At 44.1% G+C, this 22,442-nt stretch overlaps 1 protein-coding gene across 10 annotated transcripts in view; it reads right to left on the reverse strand.

The window, feature by feature from the left end:
* Positions 1-8,184: 8,184 nt before the first annotated feature.
* LOC144681636 (TNFAIP3-interacting protein 3-like) overlaps positions 8,185-22,442 on the reverse strand; it is a 193,608-nt gene continuing 179,350 nt past the window's right edge. For 7 of the 10 annotated variants that reach the window (XM_078543414.1, XM_078543431.1, XM_078543441.1 and 4 more), the window contains 4 exons: positions 17,930-18,067; positions 14,232-14,396; positions 8,722-8,800; positions 8,185-8,424 (listed from right to left, as the gene is read on the reverse strand). In XM_078543414.1, the coding sequence (XP_078399540.1) occupies positions 8,393-8,424; positions 8,722-8,800; positions 14,232-14,396; positions 17,930-18,067 (414 nt within the window). In that variant the 3' untranslated portion in view covers positions 8,185-8,392. The remainder of the gene's footprint in view (positions 8,425-8,721; positions 8,801-14,231; positions 14,397-17,929; positions 18,068-22,442) is intronic. The other 3 variants (XM_078543475.1, XM_078543485.1, XM_078543494.1) reach the window with 1 other exon arrangement.

Raw genomic sequence — 22,442 nt, forward strand, 5'->3', positions numbered from 1 at the left:
TCACAGAACTCCTTTGCTTTCAGTGCTTGACAGGTGATTGTCAACTTCTTGGAAGTTACTTCACCTGTATTGCACTTCACCCGTATAGCACTTCACCCACCTTCAGCTGCACTTCACTCCTGCTGGTCATGGAATGGGAGCAACTTATACAACTCTACCTTGCACCACTGATGAAGATCAGGAGGACTAACAATACCAGCGCCACCTGCCTCCTCCTCAGCCACACAATTCTGTAGGACAGAGGAGATGGATATAGAGTCCCAGCTCCAAGGAGCTGAGACCCCCAACATAAGGTTTACAGAGGATCAACTCTCTCACGTGTATGCACAACGATTTCATGGCAGGTCATTGCTGACATCTGCAGTCTCTTGGAACAAGATCTCCTTCCAAGTGGACCAGGTGGACACTCATTGTCAGTGGACAATAAGGTGGCTATTACTGGAGGGCTTGACAAGTTGTTAGTGAGACCTAGGCAATCTGGAGCTTGCACTTGCAGAATTGTCACAGAGATTCTTCATTTGAAGTTGTACAATCAGATCACACTGTCAGTGCTTCGTAGCCCTAAAGAACTAGGAACTCTTCACAGAAAATAGTCTCTGACTGGAGATGTTCATAAGACGGTAAACAGGAAGCAAGTCTACGCCTCTTCCCGAGGTTGTGTGCTCTCTTCTGTAAGGCAAGAAAGCCAAGAGTAATGACTGTTCTAATGGCTTGTGTCGTGACAAAGGAACAATGCCATTTGTAAGGCATGATTGTGAGGCATGGATGCAAGAGGGCAATTGAATGAGGGTGAGTGAGAGTTTTGGCTGCTCAGATGGGGATGCGAGGTGCCTGGAGAGAGGTGAATGACTGGAGCTGCAATGCTTATCGTCCTGAGGGATTCTGTGTAGGAAAATGCAGCTTGACACCTGGAAGTGTTACACCACTCACGTTCCCCACACTCCTGAGGCCCTGGGTCCTCTTGGTCACTGTCTCCAGGTTAGAGGAGCCACACATCACAGAATCACAGAATTTTAATGGCACAGAAAGAGGCCATTCAGCCCATCATGTCTGCACTGGCTCTCCAAATGAGCATTATGACCGAGTGCCATTGCCCTGCCTTTTCCCTGTACCCCTGCACATTGTTTCTATTCAAATAATCATCTAATGCCCTCTTGAATGGCTTGATTGAACCTGCCCCAGCCACACTTCCAGGCAGTGCATTCCAGACCTGAACCACTCGTTGTGTGAAAATGTTTTTTCTCAAGTCACATTTGCTACTGACTTCCTTGACCACTTCCGTGCACACTTGCTTGGTTGAAGAGGTGGTACTTTGCCCTTCATCCTTAAGAAAACTCACCTCACTGCAGTCCCTCAGATCCTGCAGCAGGACCTCTAGGTAAGAGAGACCCAGGGAGCAGTCTTCTCCGGTCTTGTCTCCATTCCTGTCCTTACTGCAGCCTCAAAAATCCATATGCCACTGAGCATTCTAATCCCTGCCAGTGTCCCTTTATTTAGAAATCCTTCCTTTAACAGAATTGTTGCGTCATCCTGCCTGCCCTCCCTAATTGTCCGAGGAACCTGGAAGTGGGATGCTAATACCATGGCTGAGTTAAAGAGCCACAGCAAAGCCTGATTGAATTTCCAACGGTTACCTGTGCACTAATAGTCTCGCCGTTTAGTCAGAGTAAATTGATAAAATCCCTGCTCTATTTCTGAATGCCTGACTTCGTGAGGTCAAGTAATTAGCATGCACCAATATTGGTACTATTAGGGCATTGGCTAGAATAGACTGCATTGAATTTCTGTTCACACCAAAAGCACAGGTGATAACAGGATTAAATCATATTCGCAGTTTAGAGCTTTTGCTGGCTTCTCCAATTACTTGGTGGATAAACACATACCAAGCTTGATAAGAAGCTCAGGTTCAATCTGCAGTCTGTGTTCAGTTAGCTTATGGGTTGGAGTGATGTAACTCATCCTGGGGTAGATGGGAGGGGGATAAAAAACAAATCAGCAAGGGTTCCAACCCCGCACCAATGTCCTGGAAATTGTCTCATGCATATATTGGATGAATCATAGAGTCATTTACATCAGAAAAGGAGGCCATTTGAGTCTATGCCCGATCTCCATTATACAATTCAGTTAGTCCCATTCCTCGCTCTATCCTGTAGCCCTGCAAGTTTATTCCTTCACGTGCTCATCCAATGTTGTTCTGAATTCACTGATTGTCTCTGCATCCATCATGCTTGTGGGAAGCAAGTTACACTCGCTGTGTAAAAAAAGTTCTTCCTCACTGTGATGACTGTCACTTTAAGATCTGTTTAACTGAGTTGGGGGTCATGTGGTTTGTTCAACCAATGTGTGGCTAGCATGGGGGGAGTAAATTCTAAGGCGGGGTTTCTTAGGAAAAAAAATGGCTGTATGAGGGGCTGGCTGGATGGATGCAAGCAGCCACAAATCTCGTGTAAATAAAATTCATTCTGTTTGAGTAAGAAGCTTCCCAGAATGTGTTTCTCCACACATTTCCCCCTGCATCTCTTGCCCAATACCTTAAATCTGTGGCCCGTAGTCCCTGTACCATCGGCTATTGGGAACAGCTTTTCCTTGTCTATCTTATCAAAACCCGACATAATCTTGTGCACCTTTAACGAATCTCCCTTCAATCTCCTTTGCCCAAACGACAACAACCTCAGCAGCTTCTCAAATCTAACCTTGTAGCTAAAATGCCCCACCCCTGGAACCGTTCTGTAAGTCTCCTTTTCATCCCTTCAAGGGCCCTCACATTCTTCCTCAACTGTGGTGGCCAGGACTGCATGCAATGTTTTAGTTGTGACCTAACAAGAATTTTATAAAGGTTCTACACAACTTCTCTGATTTTATACTCAATATCTCAATTTATGAGCCCAAGATCCCATATGCTTGACCAACTATTCTCTCAATATGTTCTGCCACCTTCAAAGGTCTATGCACATGCAACCACAGGTACCTCTGTCCCAGCAGACTCTTTAGGACTGCCATTAAGTCTACATTGTCTTTTCCTATCCCTTCTGCCAAAATGCATCATTTCACACTTCTCTGTATCAAATTCTACCTGCCACATCAACTTTTGTTGAAATCCGTTTGAAGGAGGGAGAAGATTAAATATGAGGGTAAACTAGCCAGTAATATAAAAGAAGACTGCAAGAGTTTTTTTAGATATATAAAGGGTAAGTGAGAAGCAAAAGTGGACATTGGGCCACAGGAAAATGATGCTGGAGAAGTAGAAGGGGGGAACAAAGAAATGGCGGAGGAACTGAATAGGTACTTTGCGTCAGTCTTCACAGTGGAAGACACGAGTGACATCCCCAAAGTTCAAGAGAATCGGGGGGCAGAGGTGAGTATGGTGGCTATTACCAAGGAGAAGGTGCTAGGAAAACTGAAAGGTCTGAAGGTGGATAAATCACCTGGACCAGATGGATTACACCCCAGAGTTCTGAAGGAGATAGCTGAAGAGATAGTGGAGGCGTTGATGGTGATCTTTCAGGAATCACTAGAGTCAGAGAGGGTCCCAGAGGACTGGAAAATCGCTAATGTAACCCCCCTGTTTAAGAAGGGAGTGAGGCAAAAGACGGGAAATTACAGGCCGATTAGCCTGACCTCGGTCGTTGGTAAGATTTTAGAGTCCATTATTAAGGATGAGATTTCAGAATACTTGGAAGTGCATGGTAAAATCGGGCAAAGTCAACATGGTTTCATCAAGGGGAGGTCATGCCTGACAAATCTGTTAGAATTCTTTGAGGAGGTAACGAGTAGGTTAGACATAGGAGAGCCAATAGATGTTATCTACTTGGACTTCCAGAAGGCCTTTGACAAGGTGCCGCACAGGAGGCTGCTCAGTAAGATAAGAGCCCGTGGCGTTAGAGGCAAGGAATTAGCATGGATAGAAGATTGGCTGTTTGGCAGGAGGCAGAGAGTGGGGTTAAGGGGGTCCTTCTCAGGATGGCAGCCGGTGACTAGTGGAGTTCCGCAGGGGTCAGTGTTGGGACCACAACTTTTCACTTTATACATTAATGATCTAAATGAAGGAACTGAGGGCATCCTGGCTAAGTTTTCAGATGATACAAAGATAGGTGGAGGGACAGGTAGTATTGAGGAGGCGGGGAGGCTGCAGAAGGATTTGGACAGGTTAGGAGAATGGGCAAAGAAGTGGCAGATGGAATACAACGTGGGGAAGTGTGAGGTCATGCACTTTGGTAGGAAGAAGAGGCATGGAGTATTTTCTAAATGGGGAGAGAATTCAGAAATCTGGAGTGCAAAGGGACTTGGGAGTCCTAGTCCAGGATTCTCTTAATGTTAACTTGCAGGTTGAGTCAGTAGTTAGGAAGGCAAATGCAATGTTGGCATTTATTTTGAGAGGACTAGAATATAAAAGCAGGGATGTGCTGCTGAGGCTTTATAAGGCTCTGGTCAGACCACATTTAGAATATTGTGAGCAATTTTGGGCCCCGTATCTCAGGAAGGATGTGCTGGCCCTGGAGAGGGTCCAGAGGAGGTTCACAAGAATGATCCCAGGAATGAAAGGCTTAACATATGAGGAACGTTTGAGGACTCTGGGTCTATACTCGATGAAGTTTAGAAGGATGAGGGGGATCTGATTGAAACTTACAGAATACTGAAAGGCCTGGATAGGGTGGACGTGGGGAAGATGTTTCCATTAGTAGGAGAGACTAGGACCCGAGGGCACAGCCTCAGAGTGAAGGGAAGACCTTTTAGAACAGAGATGAGGAGAAACTTCTTTAGCCAGAGAGTGGTGAATCTATGGAATTCATTGCCACAGAAAGCTGTGGAGGCCAGGTCATTGAGTGTATTTAAGACCGAGATAGATAGGTTCTTGATTGGTAAGGGGATCAAAGGTTATGGTGAGAAGGCGGGAGAATGGGGTTGAGAAACTTATCAGCCATGATTGAAAAGCGGAGCAGACTCGATGGGCTGATTGGCCTAATTTCTGCTCCTATGTCTTATGGTCTAAGAGGTTAATTGATTTATTGCAAACTGTGTTAAAGCTTTCATTAAAATAGCATACAGAGGCATTTCATATGAACACATCAATAGGGGCTTTTAAATGGAATTGGATATATCTGTGGAGAAAAAAATTGCAGGGGTATGGTGAAGAGAGGGGAGGGACAAACTAGGCAGCTCTTCGAAAGAGCTGGTGCAGACTCGATGGAATAAATGGCTTCCATGAATGCTGTACTATTCTATGATTAACAACATAGAATCTCAATGGTAATCCAAAAGTATTCTCCAGTTTTTGTATTCTGCTGCAATCACTTTTCAAACTCCTATTCACATTATTTTACCAGATTACACAGAATATATCCAAATCTAGAGAAGTTTGTGAATGTTTTCTGTTACATGCATACACAAAATATGCAATAACCCTCTTCCAAATGAACACACAGTCAGGCTGAATCTCTCTTTCCCAAAAGTTAAAAAAAAGTTACATGATATTAAACAGTCACAGTATGTTACAAAGCATTCAACATTCAATATATATATACACATTCTTATCAGGACAACAATGAATCGAATAAAAATATTACCATAGCAATAGTTATTCTATAGCATTAGGAATTGAAAAATGTTTTCATGCAACAAGTGACTATGTGAATAATAAATGCTGTGCAGTGCACATCACAAACACTGAGGAACTTTTCCTGGTTGACATATTTGGAAATCTGAGAAAAAGCTTCCGTTTGATATATATATGCCTAAAAATGGAAGTTCAAAATGATATCCTAAAATTAATGAGGAATAAAATTTCAAAACACATGACTACTTGAGCAAAATTTCCATCCAATCTGCAAATTTAATCAGAATGTGCAAAGCTCCTTTCAATTTTCTACCTCCCTATGTCAGAGATCCTATATGACTTCCTGTTCTGGACAGCTACACATTTCAGATACAATATTTTGAATGACAAGAAGCTATTTGCATTTAATTTTTACTCAAAATGTATTATTCCACAAAAATAGGAGGCCAAAGAATATCAGACACGAGAACACACAGAATTTAGATGTCTAGATGCATTCCACACTTCTGCCACGGATGAGGTTTTACTTCAAAAGAAGCCGAACTTATACAAAGTCATCTTAATACCGGCAGCTTTATTTTAATATCACAGCAAGACTGGCTGGTGCAATTTAAAATGTACAGTATTTAACAACTGAGATATGCATTTTACACAAGTAACAAATCAGTTTCTAAACAAGAACCACTTGCATTGTATACATATTACGCCACAAGACGGTTACATTGGCCTTGGAGGGAGTATGGCATAGATTTCCTAGAGTGATACCTGGGCCAGATTTTGACGTCGGTGTGCAGGGGCGGGCCCGGCATGCTGATGCATAAAATAATGCGCGGTGCCATAGGTCATGCATCCCGGTGTCAGTGCGCGTCATTTAGATATTATGTTCGGCGGGTGCGCGCCGGAGGCGGCTATGCACTCGCCGAACTGTCAACGGCCTATTAAGGCTATTAAAAAAACAATTAAAGCAGTTATCAACGCTGCCTGTACAACCTTAAGGTTGGTGGGCAGGCAAAGAGCCCAGGCGGCCTTCACATTTTTCAGGAAACCTCATCCACGGGCGGGATGAGGTTTCCTGAAGGTCTTTTTAAACAATTAATAATTTTTGCACAATTCATAAACATGTCCCAGCCCATGTGACACTGTCACATGAGGGGACATGTCTAAATAATTTTTAACTTCATGATTTATGAACTTTTATTGTGCACTTAATCTCCCTGAGGCAGCTCCGTGCCTTAGGGAGATTGCTGCGCTCTTTCGTGCGCATGAGCGCAGGCCCCGACTCTCCCTCCTCCCCCCACCCGCACAGGTAGCACTGAGTGCTACCGGCCGTGTGTCACACTGGGTGGGCCTTAATTGGCCTGCCCATGTAAAATGGCGGCGCGCAGCTGATCGCGGGCAGTGTTCGTCTCCACGCCCGCTCTCGACCGACATTCAGAAAATTCTCCCTCGGCTAAGAGCAGGGATTAAACAACTAGAGTTGTCTTCCCTGGAATTTTGAAAGTTAAGGGGTGATTTGATCAAATTTTTCAAGTTATTAAGAACAGATAGGGTAAATTGGAAGGATAGCTGCGGCGTCTTGGACAATGGGGCATAGTCAAGAAATTAGGTCTAGACCTTACAGGAGTTAAATTTGGAAACATTACTTCATGTAAAAGATGGTCGAAGTTTGGAATGCTCTCCTGAAACTGGCAATAGATGCTAGATCAATTATCAATTTTAAAACTAAGATTGATAGATATGATTTAACCAAAAGTATTGAGAAAGATGGAGTTGGGTTGCAGGTCAGCCGTGACTCATTGAATGGCAAAAAGTTAGAGGGGCTAAGTGGCCTACTTCTGTTCCTATGTTATAAAAGCAAATTTTTAAGCTCCTTAAAAAGGATCTTACTGGAAAGATCTTTCAAAAATGACATGGGGTGTTCAATCCTTGCTGCTCTGGGCACACACACCCTGCCCCCCACACCCCTCCCCAAGCCCACAAGCATACCAGCTCCTGGACAAATTCCTCAAATGGCGTATGCACCGCCATACCCCACTGCTGGTATTTTACCATAGGTGGCAGAATGAGGCCCTTAAGTGGGCATTAATTTGCTACTTAAGGTCTTAATTGACATGCACGCAGAAAGCCATGTTCGACCTTCACTGCACCGGACTTAATTGGGGAGTTATGTGGGGAAGAAATCGGGAAGGCAACAGACACTCTGCTCCTGACCTTCCCTCCTAATTCTACCCCCACCCACGCCCCCACTGCCTCCCAGGTCACTTCTGAGGGCGGAATTAAATTTCTCCCACATTGTTACAAACTGAGCTAAATTGTCAAAAAGGAAAACCAGAATGTATTGGCCATTTGCAATATTTTCTATGACACAAACACTCTGATTTCCATTGCATTAGCATTGCATGGCTTCAGGTGTCTGGGTTGTAAGTTTTAGAATTCCCTCTGTAAATCTCTCCTCCTCTTGACTTCTTGCTGATCCTTTAAGATGCTCCTTTAATCCTTCCTCTTTGACCAAGCTTTTGGTCATGTTTCCTAATTTCTCCTTATGTAACTATGTCAAATTTTGTTTGACGACACTCCTGTGAAGTGCCTTGGGATGTTTTTCCACATTAAATGAGCCTTGTAAATGTAAATTGTTTTATTGCTGACACAGCTAAAAAGACAAGCTTTTGAGTCATATTTAATGTGTTATTTTGGTTTTTCTTAGAAACAGAAACAAAGAACACAGATTAAAATTTAATAAACAGCAGCAACTACATCAGGGCAATCTTCAGCAAAGGCCTAGTGTTGTTTGAAGGCATTGATAAATATTCATAGTAAATCAGTTTCATTTCAAGGTTGCTATTTTGGATGTCTTTTTGCTGAAGTATTATCTGGAATTAAAGGTGAAAGAACGTTTAGAATTAGTTCATTACAGTTTCAAAAGTAGTTTCTTTGTAGTTGAATGCAGGTCTTCCAGTAAGTGCTACAGACATACCAAGACAATGATTAACATTAAAGTCAGGCCAAAAACAGAAATCTCAAGAATGAAGATTTTCCACAAATTAAACAAAAGTATGGAGTCAAATGGACAAGTTTGTTTGATGTGGAATTGAATTTATATCATTAATCCCAAGCATAGGATGAAGTTTATTTAAAATTCTTTAGTACTGAGCTGGTCCATTTCTTACCTTTCGGCCTGCATTTCTGACCGTTTTGTTGATCTGGTGAAAGCTGGTTGGAGTATGGAATATGCCACGGACACTCTGTCTGCAAATTACAAATTATATGTATATTAGAATTGAACAAATTTATTGGATGGCTGATCAAAATGACGAGAGAGTCTTGCATTCTTTAGCACAGATACCAGAAGTAATAGCTCAAAGTTAATGGTAGGTCATGCTTTTAAAAGAATGTTTAAATATGCCTCAACCAGAAATATGAACATAATCAAGTTGGATTAGATAGGAATTACAAATACATCTTTTTTGAAAGCGTGTACCTGGCCTGAGAGACAGATTCAAAATCTACTTTGAACTCAGAGCAGAGTGAGAAATGGCAGAGATTGCAGTAAGTAGTAGGATTAAAGGAATACTGCAAGATAAGACTACATCAACCTGATCCTTGAGCATTCTTCTGAAAGTACAGACCTATGTAGAATTTAATATTTAAAATTCAAAGGCACCTTTGGTTAAGTTTTCCATTTTTAGTTTTCAGATAGTCTCTGGGGTGGTGGTGAAATTGGTCTTAAGTCCAAGTGCAAATCCGGCAATAGTGAATTCTACAAGCAATTTAAACTGTTTCTGACATTACTTGCAGTCTAAGAGTAAGGGACAAAGCAAATACTCTCTTAGCAACATTAAGTGAGGAACAATGAGGTAGAAATTCATCTAGGAAAAGAAGATTAGGTAGGGATTCCAGCTTCTCTTTTCCAGAGAAAATAAGGTAGAATGAGATGCCAATTCGTTATCGCCATTTTTGTGTTGCCACCCAAGGTGTAATTTATCTGGGAGAGAATTTTCTCCCCATCGGGGGGGGGTTTGGGCAGGAGCGGGCATGGGCATGCACGCGGCCGATCGCCGCCCACGATCAGCTGCGTGCTGCCACTTTATGTGGGTGGGCCAATTAAGGCCTGCCCAGCATGATGTGCATCCGGAAGCACTGAGCACTCCCTGTGCAAGGGGGGTGGTTTGCCTGAGTCGGGGCCTGCACTCTTTCGCGCTGAGCTGCCTCAGGGAGATTAGCTTAAGTTCAAAAAAATTTAATAAAGAAAAAAAATTTTTTTAAGACATGTTCCCTCATGTGAAACTGTCACATGAGCTGGGACACATCTATTGATTTTACTAACAATTTTTACAAGACTTTAAAAACCTTCATGAAACCTCATCCCGCCAATGAATGAGGTTCCATGAAAAATGCGAAGGCCGCCTGGGCTCTTCGCTTGCCCGCCAACCTTAAGGTTGGACGGGCGGCTCAGTTTATTGATTTAATTGATAGTTAACTGGCCTTAATAGGCCTTTGACAGTTCAGCGCGCGCGCTGCTGACTTGGGTGCACGCCCGCCGAACTGAAAATCTGAATGACGTGCGGTGACGTCGGGCCCCGCCCACCGACCCAAAAATTCTGGCCCTGGATTTTCAAAAGGCCTTCAATAAAGTGCTCTATAATAGACTAATGAATAAGGTCAGAGAATGTGGAGTTAGGGGACAAGTGACAGAATGGACAGCTCGTTGGCTTCACACAGAAAGCAGAGAGTGAAGTAAAGGGTAGTTATTCAGAGTGGCAGAAGGTGGAAAGTGGGATTTCATGAGGATCAGTGCTGGGACCACTGCTGTTCACAATTTAATGATTTGGGCTTTCAAATTTTGGAGAGCAGCCAAAAGTCTGTTGACCAGAAAATCCCATCCACAATTTCTAAATTTGTGAAATGTTATGATCATCATAGAGACTGATAACTTTAGAAATAAAAAATTGAACATTCAGTTGATAGCTGAAAGGATGACTTGACAAGATTTCACATTTTAAGGCTTTTACTGTAACAAATGGACTAAAAGCATCATTGACTAAACACTATTTTTGTTGGTAACTTATACTTTAAGCTACAAAACAGAACTTTCTCCTTTTACTTTTAACACAACCAAACAAACCCACTTCATAGGTATAATTTACACTGTCCTTTAAGTAGTAATTCAATTTTTGTGGACCCAGTCCAAAATGATTCTTAGCTCCTCAGAGTTTACTTGTTTCTTTCCTTTCTCAGCTTGGTAACATTTAACCCCAGTACTGCCTGTCATGGTGCAAGCTTTCCCTTAGGATTCTCCCTCTAGTGCAAGCTAGGTGAATCTTCCAGTCTCATTTCAAATCCTCACAAATTTGGTTCTTTCAATCCAAGCGTGAGCTCCCACCCACATTCCTGCATGATTAACAATAGAGACTTTTGGTCTTCAGTTGCTCCCTCTCCCCCAGATTCCAGCAGACTGCCTATCTCTTGAGTTTCAGGGATATCGTAAAGCCCTTTCCTCTCTCAAAGCCCATCTCCATGGCAATGTGAATCACATGGGCCTTCTATCCAGGTCGAAATGCTGATTCGCTATCCTTGAGAGCCCAACTCTCTTTTATTTTGGAAATGAATGTACAGTTTAAGGCATGAGTATTTATAACTCAACACTATTGAGAGTTTGGAGACTAGCACTCTAACCACTGTAAACACAGATGCTGCTGCCATCGTCTCCAAGCATGAATACTTTACAGCTTCTTCCCAGCAAAACCACCTGGGCATCCCTTTAATCTTTAACAGCTACATCACCTAAGCTTGTTGTTAGGCAGACTTCGGGTCACATGACTCCCTTTATTTTACTCTAAAAGACATAGCCCCAAAACGTAACAAACTTATAAACCTCATACTTGTAACAAGATGATACCAAATTGAATGGGGGGAGGGGGTGGGGGGGTGGGGTTGGTGAAGATATCAATACTGAGGAGGACTGTGACAAATTACAGGAGGACATTGATAAATTTGCAAAATGAGCAAATAATTGGCAAACGAAGTACAAGACAGATAAATGTGAGGTAGTATATCTTGGTAGGAGGAATAGGGAGGTCACTTATTACATGGAAGGTGCAATCTAGATGGGGTAGAGGAACAAAGGGATCTCAAAGTACAAATACACCCAGCGCTAAATATTGTGCCATAGGTTAGCAAGGCTATAAAAAAGCAAACTAAGCACTAGGGTTTATGTCTAGAGGGATAGAATTGAAAAGTAGTGAAAGTTATGCTGTACCTCTATCAAACCTTGATTAGACCACATAGACTGCTGTGTGCCGCTCTGGTCGTCATGTTATGAAAAGGATATAGAGACACTGGACAGGGTGCAGGGAATATTTACAAGGATGATACAAGAAATTTCCGAGTATGTACATCAGGAAGGGGTTGACAGGCTGGGTGTTTTTTCTCTTGATAAAGGAAGGTTGAGGGATGACCTAATGGGGGTCTTTAAAATTATGAAAGGTTATGACAGAGTGGGTACAAAAAGAACGTTTCCTTTTGCGGGGAGAGCATAACTGGCAACTATCAATAAAATATTGTCACCAAGAAACCCCATAGGGATTTCAGAAGATACCACTTAACCCAAAGAGTGGCGAGAATGTGGAACTTGCTCCCAAAGGGACTCATTGAAGCAAATAGTATAGATGCATTTAAACAAAAAGCTAGACAAGCATTTGAGGGAGAAGGGAGCAGATTTAGATGAGAAAAGATGGGAGGAGGCTCAAGTGAAGCACAAATACCAACATGGGTTGGTTGGGCAGAATGGCCTGTTTCTGTGATGTATATCTTATATGATCCTATGTAAGATCAGTTTTTCTGCTCACAACTCTGTTTTCGAATTTATTGGCATTATCATTCCATGATATGATATTTCATGTGTTTTCTACAGTGCGGTAGAGGCAACTTCCAGTATTCATGTTAACTTCTGCAAATCCACATCAGCAATGAAAAACTGACTTCAAGGGATACCTAATCAGAATAGATTACACCCAACGACTATAAATACGATTTCTGGGCTACCATGTCTCAACCATGGTAGCTGCTTCATGGACTGGTCTCTGTTTGAACTTTGGTTCTTCACAGCTTAATGGTTACTCAGACCATGACGACCAGGTACAGCAGGGTAGAAGTCTGTCTGGAGCTTGTTATCCAAAATGGCTGACAGTAAACAGGCAGCCTGTTTACAACCCACCTGAACAGTGTAAGATGAGCTGCTGATTCACTACAGCCTGTTTTACATTATCTCCCAAGACAAAGTTTTACCCCATTGTGCCTTGTTTAAGGCTGCTCACAAGGTGAATGTTGTGTTCCTTACTCTCAGGAAAATCCCCTGCTCATCATTCAACAGCATTTATTCTGGCCAGCATTAACCCCTCAGCCAACAGCATCAAATCAGCTTAATATGGTCACGAAGAAAGTTAAGCTGTTTGTGCAGAAGTACAAAGGTAAATTCATATTAATATTCAAACAAAGGATCATCAAACAGATACAGAATTCTAGAATGGTACAGCACAGAAGGAAACCATTTAGTCCATCATGCCTGTGTTTGTTCTTTAAAAGGGCTTTCCAAATATGCAGTATGAGACCATCATTGGTAAACTGCTTATAGTTCAGGTGTTCCTGGACAATGTAGCTATGATTTGGCAGTTGAATTAAATCTGAAAATAGGGCAAATGGTGCAGGCCCACACAAATGTGCAGATGTCAGACTTGGTTTGGTGGTGGCACTCTTGTCTCTGAGTGAGAAGGTTGAGGGTTCATGGCCTCACGCCAGGGCTTGTGGATACAATTTATGCTGTTACTTCAACGAGGGGGTACTGTATTGTTGGATTTGGTGTCATTCAGATGAGATGTTAAACTGAGGTCCTCTCTGCCCTCTCAGGGAGTAACATGACCTGTGACATTGTTCAAAGAAGAGCAGGGGTATTTGCTTGGTATTCTGGATAGCACTTATCCCTCAGCCAACATCACAAAAACAGTTCAATTGGTCATCACTCTCTCTTTAACATGCTATATATAAATGCAAGTTATTGCTATATGGGGTAAATGCCACCCTGGCTGATTGTAAATTCAATTTTACAATGAATGAGATAAAAATTGACTCTTCTGGAATTAAGAACAGAAAACCTTGTTCTTTCGTGAGAGAAAGTAAATAAAATCCAGTCACATCATTTTTAGCTACTCTAATTATATATTATCAGTTATACCTTGGAAAACAGTTTGTGAGAGAGCAAAGGGAGAAAGAGAAGACTTTTTGTTCAAAGTACTCGCCTTTGCATACTATAGTAATTTGGTTTTATGTAGACAATGTATTTTCCCAAGGTTGGGTTGCTCTGTATCAGCTCCCAGGCTGGTTCGCCATTAAAATTGGAGGGGGTCAGTCACAGGCACAAGCAGATTCTCCCTTCAGTGATGTTACCAGGACTGCATGGAGGAAAGCGATCTGGCATGGAGGATCCCCATTGAAATGGGAACTTTGAGCTTTTCTTTTAAATTCATAAAGGACTATATATACATAGACATGAGTGAAGTACATTAAGCAAAAAGTGCTGTGCTTCCCTTATCCCTTACTTTCCCTTTAGGGATGAGATACAAGTTACAGTTTATAATTGTATATTTTTTAGGATTTGTGTGGCACAAACCAAACTATTACTCACCATGGGGTGCTGATAACCTCTATTTTCTGTCTGTGGCATCAGCAATGCAGGGCCTGGATAGTGGATGGGCATTCCGTAAGGATGTCCATAATTAACGTAAGGTGCACAGGGTGCATATGCAAGAGGCGGGTAAGGGGTTGTAGGTGACTGTGAAAAGCCTGTAGCCTGAAAGAAAGGTACAAAAAGTCATATGATTTACTTTGGAGCTGTCTGAGTGGGTTAATGCAAGTTTTATGCCATTGACTTGAGCTGTGCCTTCACTTTGCTATTGTTAGAAACACAAACAGCATAAACCTTTTTCTCTTCCAATAGTGTCATAGCTCCTCTCAATGCACAGAGGCTGGGCCGTTGGCATATTTTACAGTCAGTAAAGTCATTGAACTGGTCTCTCCAAAGTTAATTAAAGTTCATACTGAAGCTCCATTTGCATCCCTCATGGGCATTCCAACCCCTCAATTGTCTCTGCACTGCTTTATTTCAAAGATTAAAAAATAATATTCACAATTCCTTGATGGTGGCACAGCAAGTTGATATGATTGTTAAGAAAGTATATGGGATACTTGTTTTTGTAAATAGATGCATTGAATACAAAAGCCAAGGAGGTCACACTAAATCTTTACAGATCAGTGGTTAGGCCTCAGATGGAGCATTGTATACAATTCTGGGCACCACTAAAAATACCAACACCCTGAAAAGGGCACTGAGGAGGTTTACTAGGATGATACCAGGAGGGAGTTTAGTTATGTGGAGAGATTGGAAAAGCTGGAATTGTTCTCCTTTGAGGTTAACAATGGATATAACAGAGATTTTCAAAGTTTTGATGAGTTTTGATAGACTAAGAAAGGAAAAACCATTGCCTCTGGCAAGTAGGTCAATAAGCAGACATTTGAAATAATTGGCAAAAGAATGAAGGAAAAATGAGGAGAAATTTCTTCACATGAGGGTTTGTTAAGCTCTGGAACACACCGTCGGAAAGAGTGATGGAAAAAGACTCAATAAAACATTCAAAAGGCAATTGGACAACTAATTGATGAGGACTCGAGGAAAGAAGGCTGAGGGGCGAGGGGTGACCTATTATAAGTCTTTAAAATTATGAGAGGTTTTGAAAGAATGGAGAATTGGGAAAGTGTTACCAGTCTCCAGGAGGCAGAATTATGCTGGTGGGTGGGGCTGCGGAGGTTTGTGGCAGCCAGATCAGATCAGCCACTTGACCAGGTCCCACCGTCAGGGAATTTTACCGTAAGGAGGAAGAACGGTGGACAGGCTTCCCGCCACAAGGAAGTCAAAAGTCCTATTAAGGGCAATGTTAGCAGGTAGTCGGCATTTTACCAACAGTAGATTGACCCCCATCCGCTGGGTGGGGAAGTTGCCAGCTGACTGCAGGTGCCCTCATCCCCCAGCAGCAACTCACAGGGAATTGTTTTTTTTTAAGTCAGAGAGTGGGCCGCAGGCTGGGAAGGCAGTCCCCATGGCCACAGTGATTAGCTCAGAGGGTTTCCCTTCCATCAATACCTTTTTAAAAGGTAGGCTCCAGGCCCCTGCACACCTCAGCAGTGGCCACTGCTCCTGGTGGCGCTACTGAGCTGCCAGTCCTCTGACTTGGCCGGCAGCTCTAGGGGCGGGCAGGCGACCATCCAGGATGGCAAACCCGGCAGCAACTTATTCAGTGAAATTGAGGTGGAAGTTCTCTCATCTTGCTGAGCGCATTTCAGATCTGGATCCGTGGCAACGAACAGTCAACTACGTCAACCTCAAGGGCATCCACTCGCTGAATGTTCAGCTGGCGTCTGATCACCACAAACACATCCTACAGGTTTCTCAGGGAGTGTCCGCGATTCCCAGGGAGTGTCCACAACTCCTACATCCTGAGCAGGTCTCAGATCCCTGACATATTCCAGGGTCGGCTCCTCAGGGACAAGGGTTACCCGCAGAGGATGTGGTTGATGATGCCCATGCGGTGGCCTCCGACTGCAGCAGGGCAATGGTATAATGAGGCTCATGCTGTGACCCGGACTTTGGTGCAGCAAACGAAAGTCAATTTGAAAATGAGATTCCAGGGCTTCGACAGGTCTGGTGGAGCACTGCAACACAGACAGCAGAGGGTGTGGCGCATCATTGTCGCTACACAACCTGGTGTTGCAACACAGGGAGGACATAGCCGAGGGCGGGGGGGGGGTGGGGGAGGGAGGGTGTGTGTGTGTGTGTGTGTGTGTGTGGGGCAGGGAAGAACTGCACATGTCCTCCGATGAAGAGGACGTCGAAGGGGATGATGAAGGTGAGGATACCAGTGATGAGACCATCGCACTGGCCAGACGAGGCAGGTGCACTTGGGAGGCCCTCATAGCTGCAAGATTCGTGGAGGATGATGATGACAGTCCCGATATCCTCACATTGCATCTGTGAACGTTTGACTCCTGTGTGACTGACGGCAGCGCACATACCCTCAGTGCTCAGGCCCAGTGGAGGCCCTAATAGTCACTAGATTTCAGGAGGATGATCACAACATGCAGAGAGAACACCCCATAGATCTTCACATAGCCTCTGGGAATGTCTGAATCCTGCCTGGCTGAGGGTAGCTCGCTTGCGCTCTGTGATCGGGGTCATATCTTGGAGACACAGCCATGAAACTTTAAATGCATCTGATCCTTTGTGAGCCTTCAGCACCTGACACCTTCAGGAGCACAGCATCACTGATCATAATAGCTGAAGAGGTGAGGGGCCAGCCCCACCTCAAAAGGTGCTGAGAGCACACAGAGAAAGTGACGGAACTCTGTGACGCCTGCCCACGACATTCTGGCAGCAATGACAAGCACAATTGAGGTACAGGCATCAGTAATGTGTCCAGTGAGTGTGAAGCTGGACCATCACTTTGTTCTGAAGCTATCACACTGCACAGGGAAAAGGCCCTGGACTGAGACACCTGCCTTTATTTTGTGCAGAAAGGTTTCACATCTGAGTGACACGAACACTGCCCATCATAACGAGGAGCCATAGGCAGGGAGATATTGTTGGGAATTTATTGACAATAGTGAACATTATGTATAAGTGATTAACAACTGTGCCCAGGCTATGCAACTGCATCTTCTTAACCTTCCTAACCCTGCTGCTATGTCTTGTTGCTCCCTCGACATCCACAGCAGTGGTAGAGGCAGCCTGCTGATTGCTACGCCCTGTCTGTGATTACCTTGGTGGGCATCCTCTGGGGGGTCAAGGCCTAGGGGGCCCCGGCCCGCTTTTGGTGTCCAGCTGGGCCAGCTGCACTCTCCTTGGCCTGTTGAGCTGGAGCTGTGGGGCTGACAGGAAGAGGGGGTTTGGATCGGCTGGACATTCCCAGAGTCACCTGGATGGATGGCCCTGGGGTGTCGAGCTGCTGGTCTTCCTCCCTATGGGTGCCTGATGGCCCCAACTGACTCTTTGAGGATAAGGGGCAGCTGGAGTGTGATCGAGCTGTCCTGCACCCACCTTGTGCTTATACTGTTGGAGGCCAACTATGGCATCAGCGATGGAGTTCAGCCCATGCAGCAGTGCAAGACAAGTGCCAAGTTTGCCTGAAGGTGACATATCAGATGCGCCTAGGACAGAAAGTGGAGACTATTAGTGCTTGGCGGATGCTTTGAATGAATAACAGTGGACTCAAGAGTGGCTTTGAGAGAGAGATAGTGTGATGCAGGATCTGCATGTGGGTATTCGCCACTGACCTCACTGCTGCCATACGAATGGGCCACGTCCCCTCCAGTCAGCTTCAACGCGTGACTCTCTAACGGAATGAGGAACTTGATGTCCGACATTCCACCCCCGGTCTTGGATCTCTCATGGTGATTGTGCATGCTCTTGTCCTGCATAAAGAGATGGAGAGAGTGAGAGCAAGGCACATGCCAGGCCAAATGAGAAGGATGCCAGCGTGCATACGTGCTGGGTGCAGCCATGGATGGGGTGAGGAGGCAGTCTCCAGGGCAGATGGAGATGTGAGGGTGTGTGTGAGAGAGTGAGTGCTGATGTCCCTTGAGCTGGCAGTGAGTGAGATGCCAGTGAATGTGTGATGGGCTTGTTAGTGAGTGAGTTGAGAGTGATGAGATGGTCACCTTACCCTGGCAGCACAGATGAGATCATTCATCCTCTTTCTGCACTGGATGGCCAGCCTGTTGTGTGCAGCATTGGCACTGACCACGTCTGCCAGTGCCTCCGGTGGTGAGACTGATGGACTTCCTGTGGCCAAAGCCAGCGTAGAGGACATTGCGGTGGGCCTCCACAGCGTCCAGAAAGCGTCCCAGGGAGACGTCACTGAATCTGGGGGCTACACTCTTGGCATTTGGGGCCATGTCTTCACTGGGTGGCAAGCATTGGGAACTGTGCACGTGGCTGCCATTTAAATATGGCACCCGGCGGGAGGAAGCGGCGATGTACCGGCATGGCGAGCCACTCTGAGGCTGTCCGTCAGCGATCTGGCATGTTCCCCGCGACTACATAATTTGAGGTGGGAAGGGGACGATAAACCCGCAAAAACCCGCATTGTGGCCAGCGGGTAATACGTCTTTTTTCACGCCCGCAAGTGGACAATTCTGCCCTAGGTGTGGGACTAAATTGGACAGCTTTTTCAAACCAGCACAGTCATGTGAGGCCAAATGACCTTCTTCTGTGCTAGAAGATTCCATGATCCTTCTATCCTACTTGCACTTCCTGAAAAAAATGAAAATGACTATTCTTCCCTTCATATTTTCTAGGAATAAAAAAGAAAATGAGAAAACAAATTAAGCAAGGAAATTTGCATAATAAACAGTGAGAGATACAAGAATGTATGGTCTTGATTTTCATTCCTGTTTCTGGTAGGAATGGGGTTTTAAAGCATTCTCAGAATCAGAGTGCAGACTTACTGCCTTGTTCCTGTTGTTGTTGCCGGGCTTGCTGCTATTTTGACTGGGGCCTTCAAACAGGCAGTCAAGGTCAGAAACAAAACAGCCTAAAAGGACTTTATGTGCTAATCCAAAAACAAAGGATATAGTTTTCTCCTTAATCAATTTTGAGGAAGGGGCATTGACACCCTTCCTGACACAACATTTCTGATTTGCCTGATGTCCATCTCTTTGCTGCCCTTCCCTTGGTATCACCTCTCTTCCAAGATCAGAAAATGCCAGTTTAGCACCTGGGGAGTCTGTCAGATTTCTCACATTCCCCCTCCCCTCTCCCTTTGGTGTGTAGCCTCTCTGCCTCCCCAATGGACTTCATACTTTTACGTTCTACTGTTCAAAGCAGGCAAATTGGGTAACACTAAAACGGCCGCTATAAGTGGTGGGGATTGTATCTGTACTGTCTCCAGAAGTGTGCTCGCCCTGGGCAGTTCAAAAAGGGACATTGTAGTAACAATGAGGGAGTGGTGAACAATAACCAGACATACTTCGGTGCTGTTTCTGGGGTAGATTACAACACTCTACCATAGGGTAAAACGATTGATAGTGAGTCGGTAGCCTGTTTTAGATATCTGCCATGAAGTCAGTGAAAATAAAAAATCTGGAGAGATTTAAAGAAGGCTGCCAATTCTCCATCACCTGTTTTACACAAAGTCAAAATCTATCCCCTCAGTTTCAGTAATAGCAATGCCTGATATGGGAATTAAATCTCAATAACCATGAGGCTCAACAGTTCCTAGTTTCTATCTCCAGCCAGTCCACAGGTACCCAAGTAAATTAAAAATTAAAAAAATTAAATTAAAAAAAGGAAGTTTGCTCTGTGCTATACAAATTCGAAGAGATTTTAGCACTATACAATCGCCTTCGAATGTTTGCATTTATGGAAAATGTGTTTGAAAATCTAGAAGCCATAATCCTTTTATGGGTTAATTTGTTGAAAAATTGAATGTCATTGTTTTAAATTCCAATCTGCCTCACACCTCACTGATGTAAACACTGGTTCGTCAGTGCCTTTGTAGAATAATTTATGACAAGTGCAAATGAAGAATGAGAAGTGCATGAGAGCAGCCTGAGGTTTGAATGAGGATAGCTGCCATATGGTCTAGTGCTCACTTATTTAAAATGGCTTTCTGATTACAAATTATGTTCCCTTGCTGCCTGCAAATCCCTCCTAGTGGGCAGCAGTGATGGGAGGATATGCAGCCACCACTGACTACAGTTGCATCAGGAGCTCTGTTCTTGTTGAATCACTCTGGTTATTTTGCTTGCTTTGAAAGTTGGTAAAGGTCACAATTGAATTCTTGACCTCTTACAGAGGTTAATGCTACAGTAATCTTTATTACTATCTGCAGAACCCTGAGATGTGTTAAGATTACCAGAGATATACAGGAATATTTTATACGAGAAAAGTGTAGCCAGATTGAGAAATAGCTTCCTTCAAATTTTCTTCTTGTTTCCTAAAAGCTCATGCTGGTAGACAGCTCCACAGATATCTGTAACCCCTCCCAAACCTCGCCTAAGAAATTAATTGTTAGTTATAAGCCTAGTCAGAGAGCCAACAAGTGATTCAACCATGGAATGACGTCGTCGCTGCCCAGGTATTTACACAGTCCTCAGTCACTCAACACAGGACCCACTTTAATGGTGATTAGGAGTTGGAATGCACAATGATTTTACCTCATTAATTTTAAGGCTATTGGCCCTAATGTAACATCCATAATTTGCTCCTGAATCTTAAGTTAATTCAGCACAGTCTAGAGATCAAAAGTGGAGCAAAGTTTACTGCTCTGTATGATTCAGTCCCAGAAAAGTTTGCTCCCAAAAAAAAAAATTGATGGGAAGAAAACTGAGGAGTTCAAATCAAGGTTGGCTTAAGTTTAAAAAAGTACCTTACGGGTTACATTCTACCATCAGATGGCTGGTTTAACAGATGGTTAAGGCGGCCATCTGACTAAAGTGGTAGCCTCATGAATACATTAAATTAGGGTGCTATTAGGTAGCAAGGATCCCAGAGTCATTTTCATGGCCTATTGGGCAGAGCCTCAGCTGTAAATGCTTCACTCAGCACAGCCTGTTGGCTAGAAGTGAAGGCTCGTTTGTGTTGCACCTAGGTCAGTGGTGTTGAAGAGGGCAATTTTAACCCTCAGAAACAGGTGGGTGTAGGTTGGGTGGGGATGTAAAAATTAAAATCACAGGTCCAAACCCAAACCCAACTCCAGTTGTAATGGAATTGGGATGGTGGGGATAGGGGCATGGCCGGGATGGGGTGGGGGAGGGGTGGGGTGGCATGGGCTGGGGGAAAATGGGGAAATAAGGGGGCAGGCTACCAAACCATTTCCGCAGGAAGGTTGTTCAGTAAATATTTTAATGCCTCAGATTTTACGTCTCCTCCAAGATTAATCCCAGTTGACTGCTAAAGGGAGGTGAGGGCCGCTGTGTGGAAGATAGTGCTTTTTCAGCACTGCTTGTGGGCTAGGAGGAACAAGAGTTATTATGCCCAGCATGCCCAAGTTAACCTGCTCGCTCCATCCCAACCTACTCATTCCATCCCTTCGTCCCCAATTGGATACTGCCCTCCACAATTGGACCCACTGACAATATCACCGACCATATGCCCCACAATCACCCCCAACCACAATATTGAGTAAAAGGGGCAAAAACAGAAAATGCTATAAAAACTCATCAAGTCTAACAGCGCTTCACCGCTCTGAAGAACGGTCATACGGACTCGAAACGTTAACTTTGTCTTTCTCTCCACAGACCTGCTGAGTTTTTCCAGCATTTTCTGTTTTTGTTTCAGATTTCCAGCATCTGCAATATCTTGCTTTTAATGGAGTAAAGGGATATGGAGAGCAGGTGGGAAAATGGAGTTGAGGCAGAAGAACAGCTGTGATCACATAGAATGCCTGAGGAGGCTCAACAGGCCATATGATCTACTCTTGCTCCTATTTCTTATGCTTTTATTACAACACTACAAGCTGCTCTTTATTCCACCCCCAATATTCACAACCTCTGCACCAGCAGCAAAAACCTACCTGCTCCTGAGCTGTGGCCTCTTCAGGAACAATCCCCACCCAACAGGCCTGTTGATCAAGCTTTTATTTTTAAACATATTCTTTCACGGGATGTGGATTTTGCTGCCAAGCCAGCATTTATTGCCCATCCCAAAATGTCCTCGAGAAGGTGGTGGTGAACTGCCTCCTTACAACGCTGCAGTCCATGTGGTGTAGGTACACCTACAGTGCTGGTAGGTGGGGAGTTCCAGGAATTTGACCCAGCAACAGTGAAGGAACGGCGCTACATTTCC

The sequence above is a fragment of the Cetorhinus maximus genome, chromosome 1 (assembly GCF_964194155.1).
Source record: "Cetorhinus maximus chromosome 1, sCetMax3.hap1.1, whole genome shotgun sequence".
Lineage (NCBI taxonomy): Eukaryota > Metazoa > Chordata > Chondrichthyes > Lamniformes > Cetorhinidae > Cetorhinus > Cetorhinus maximus.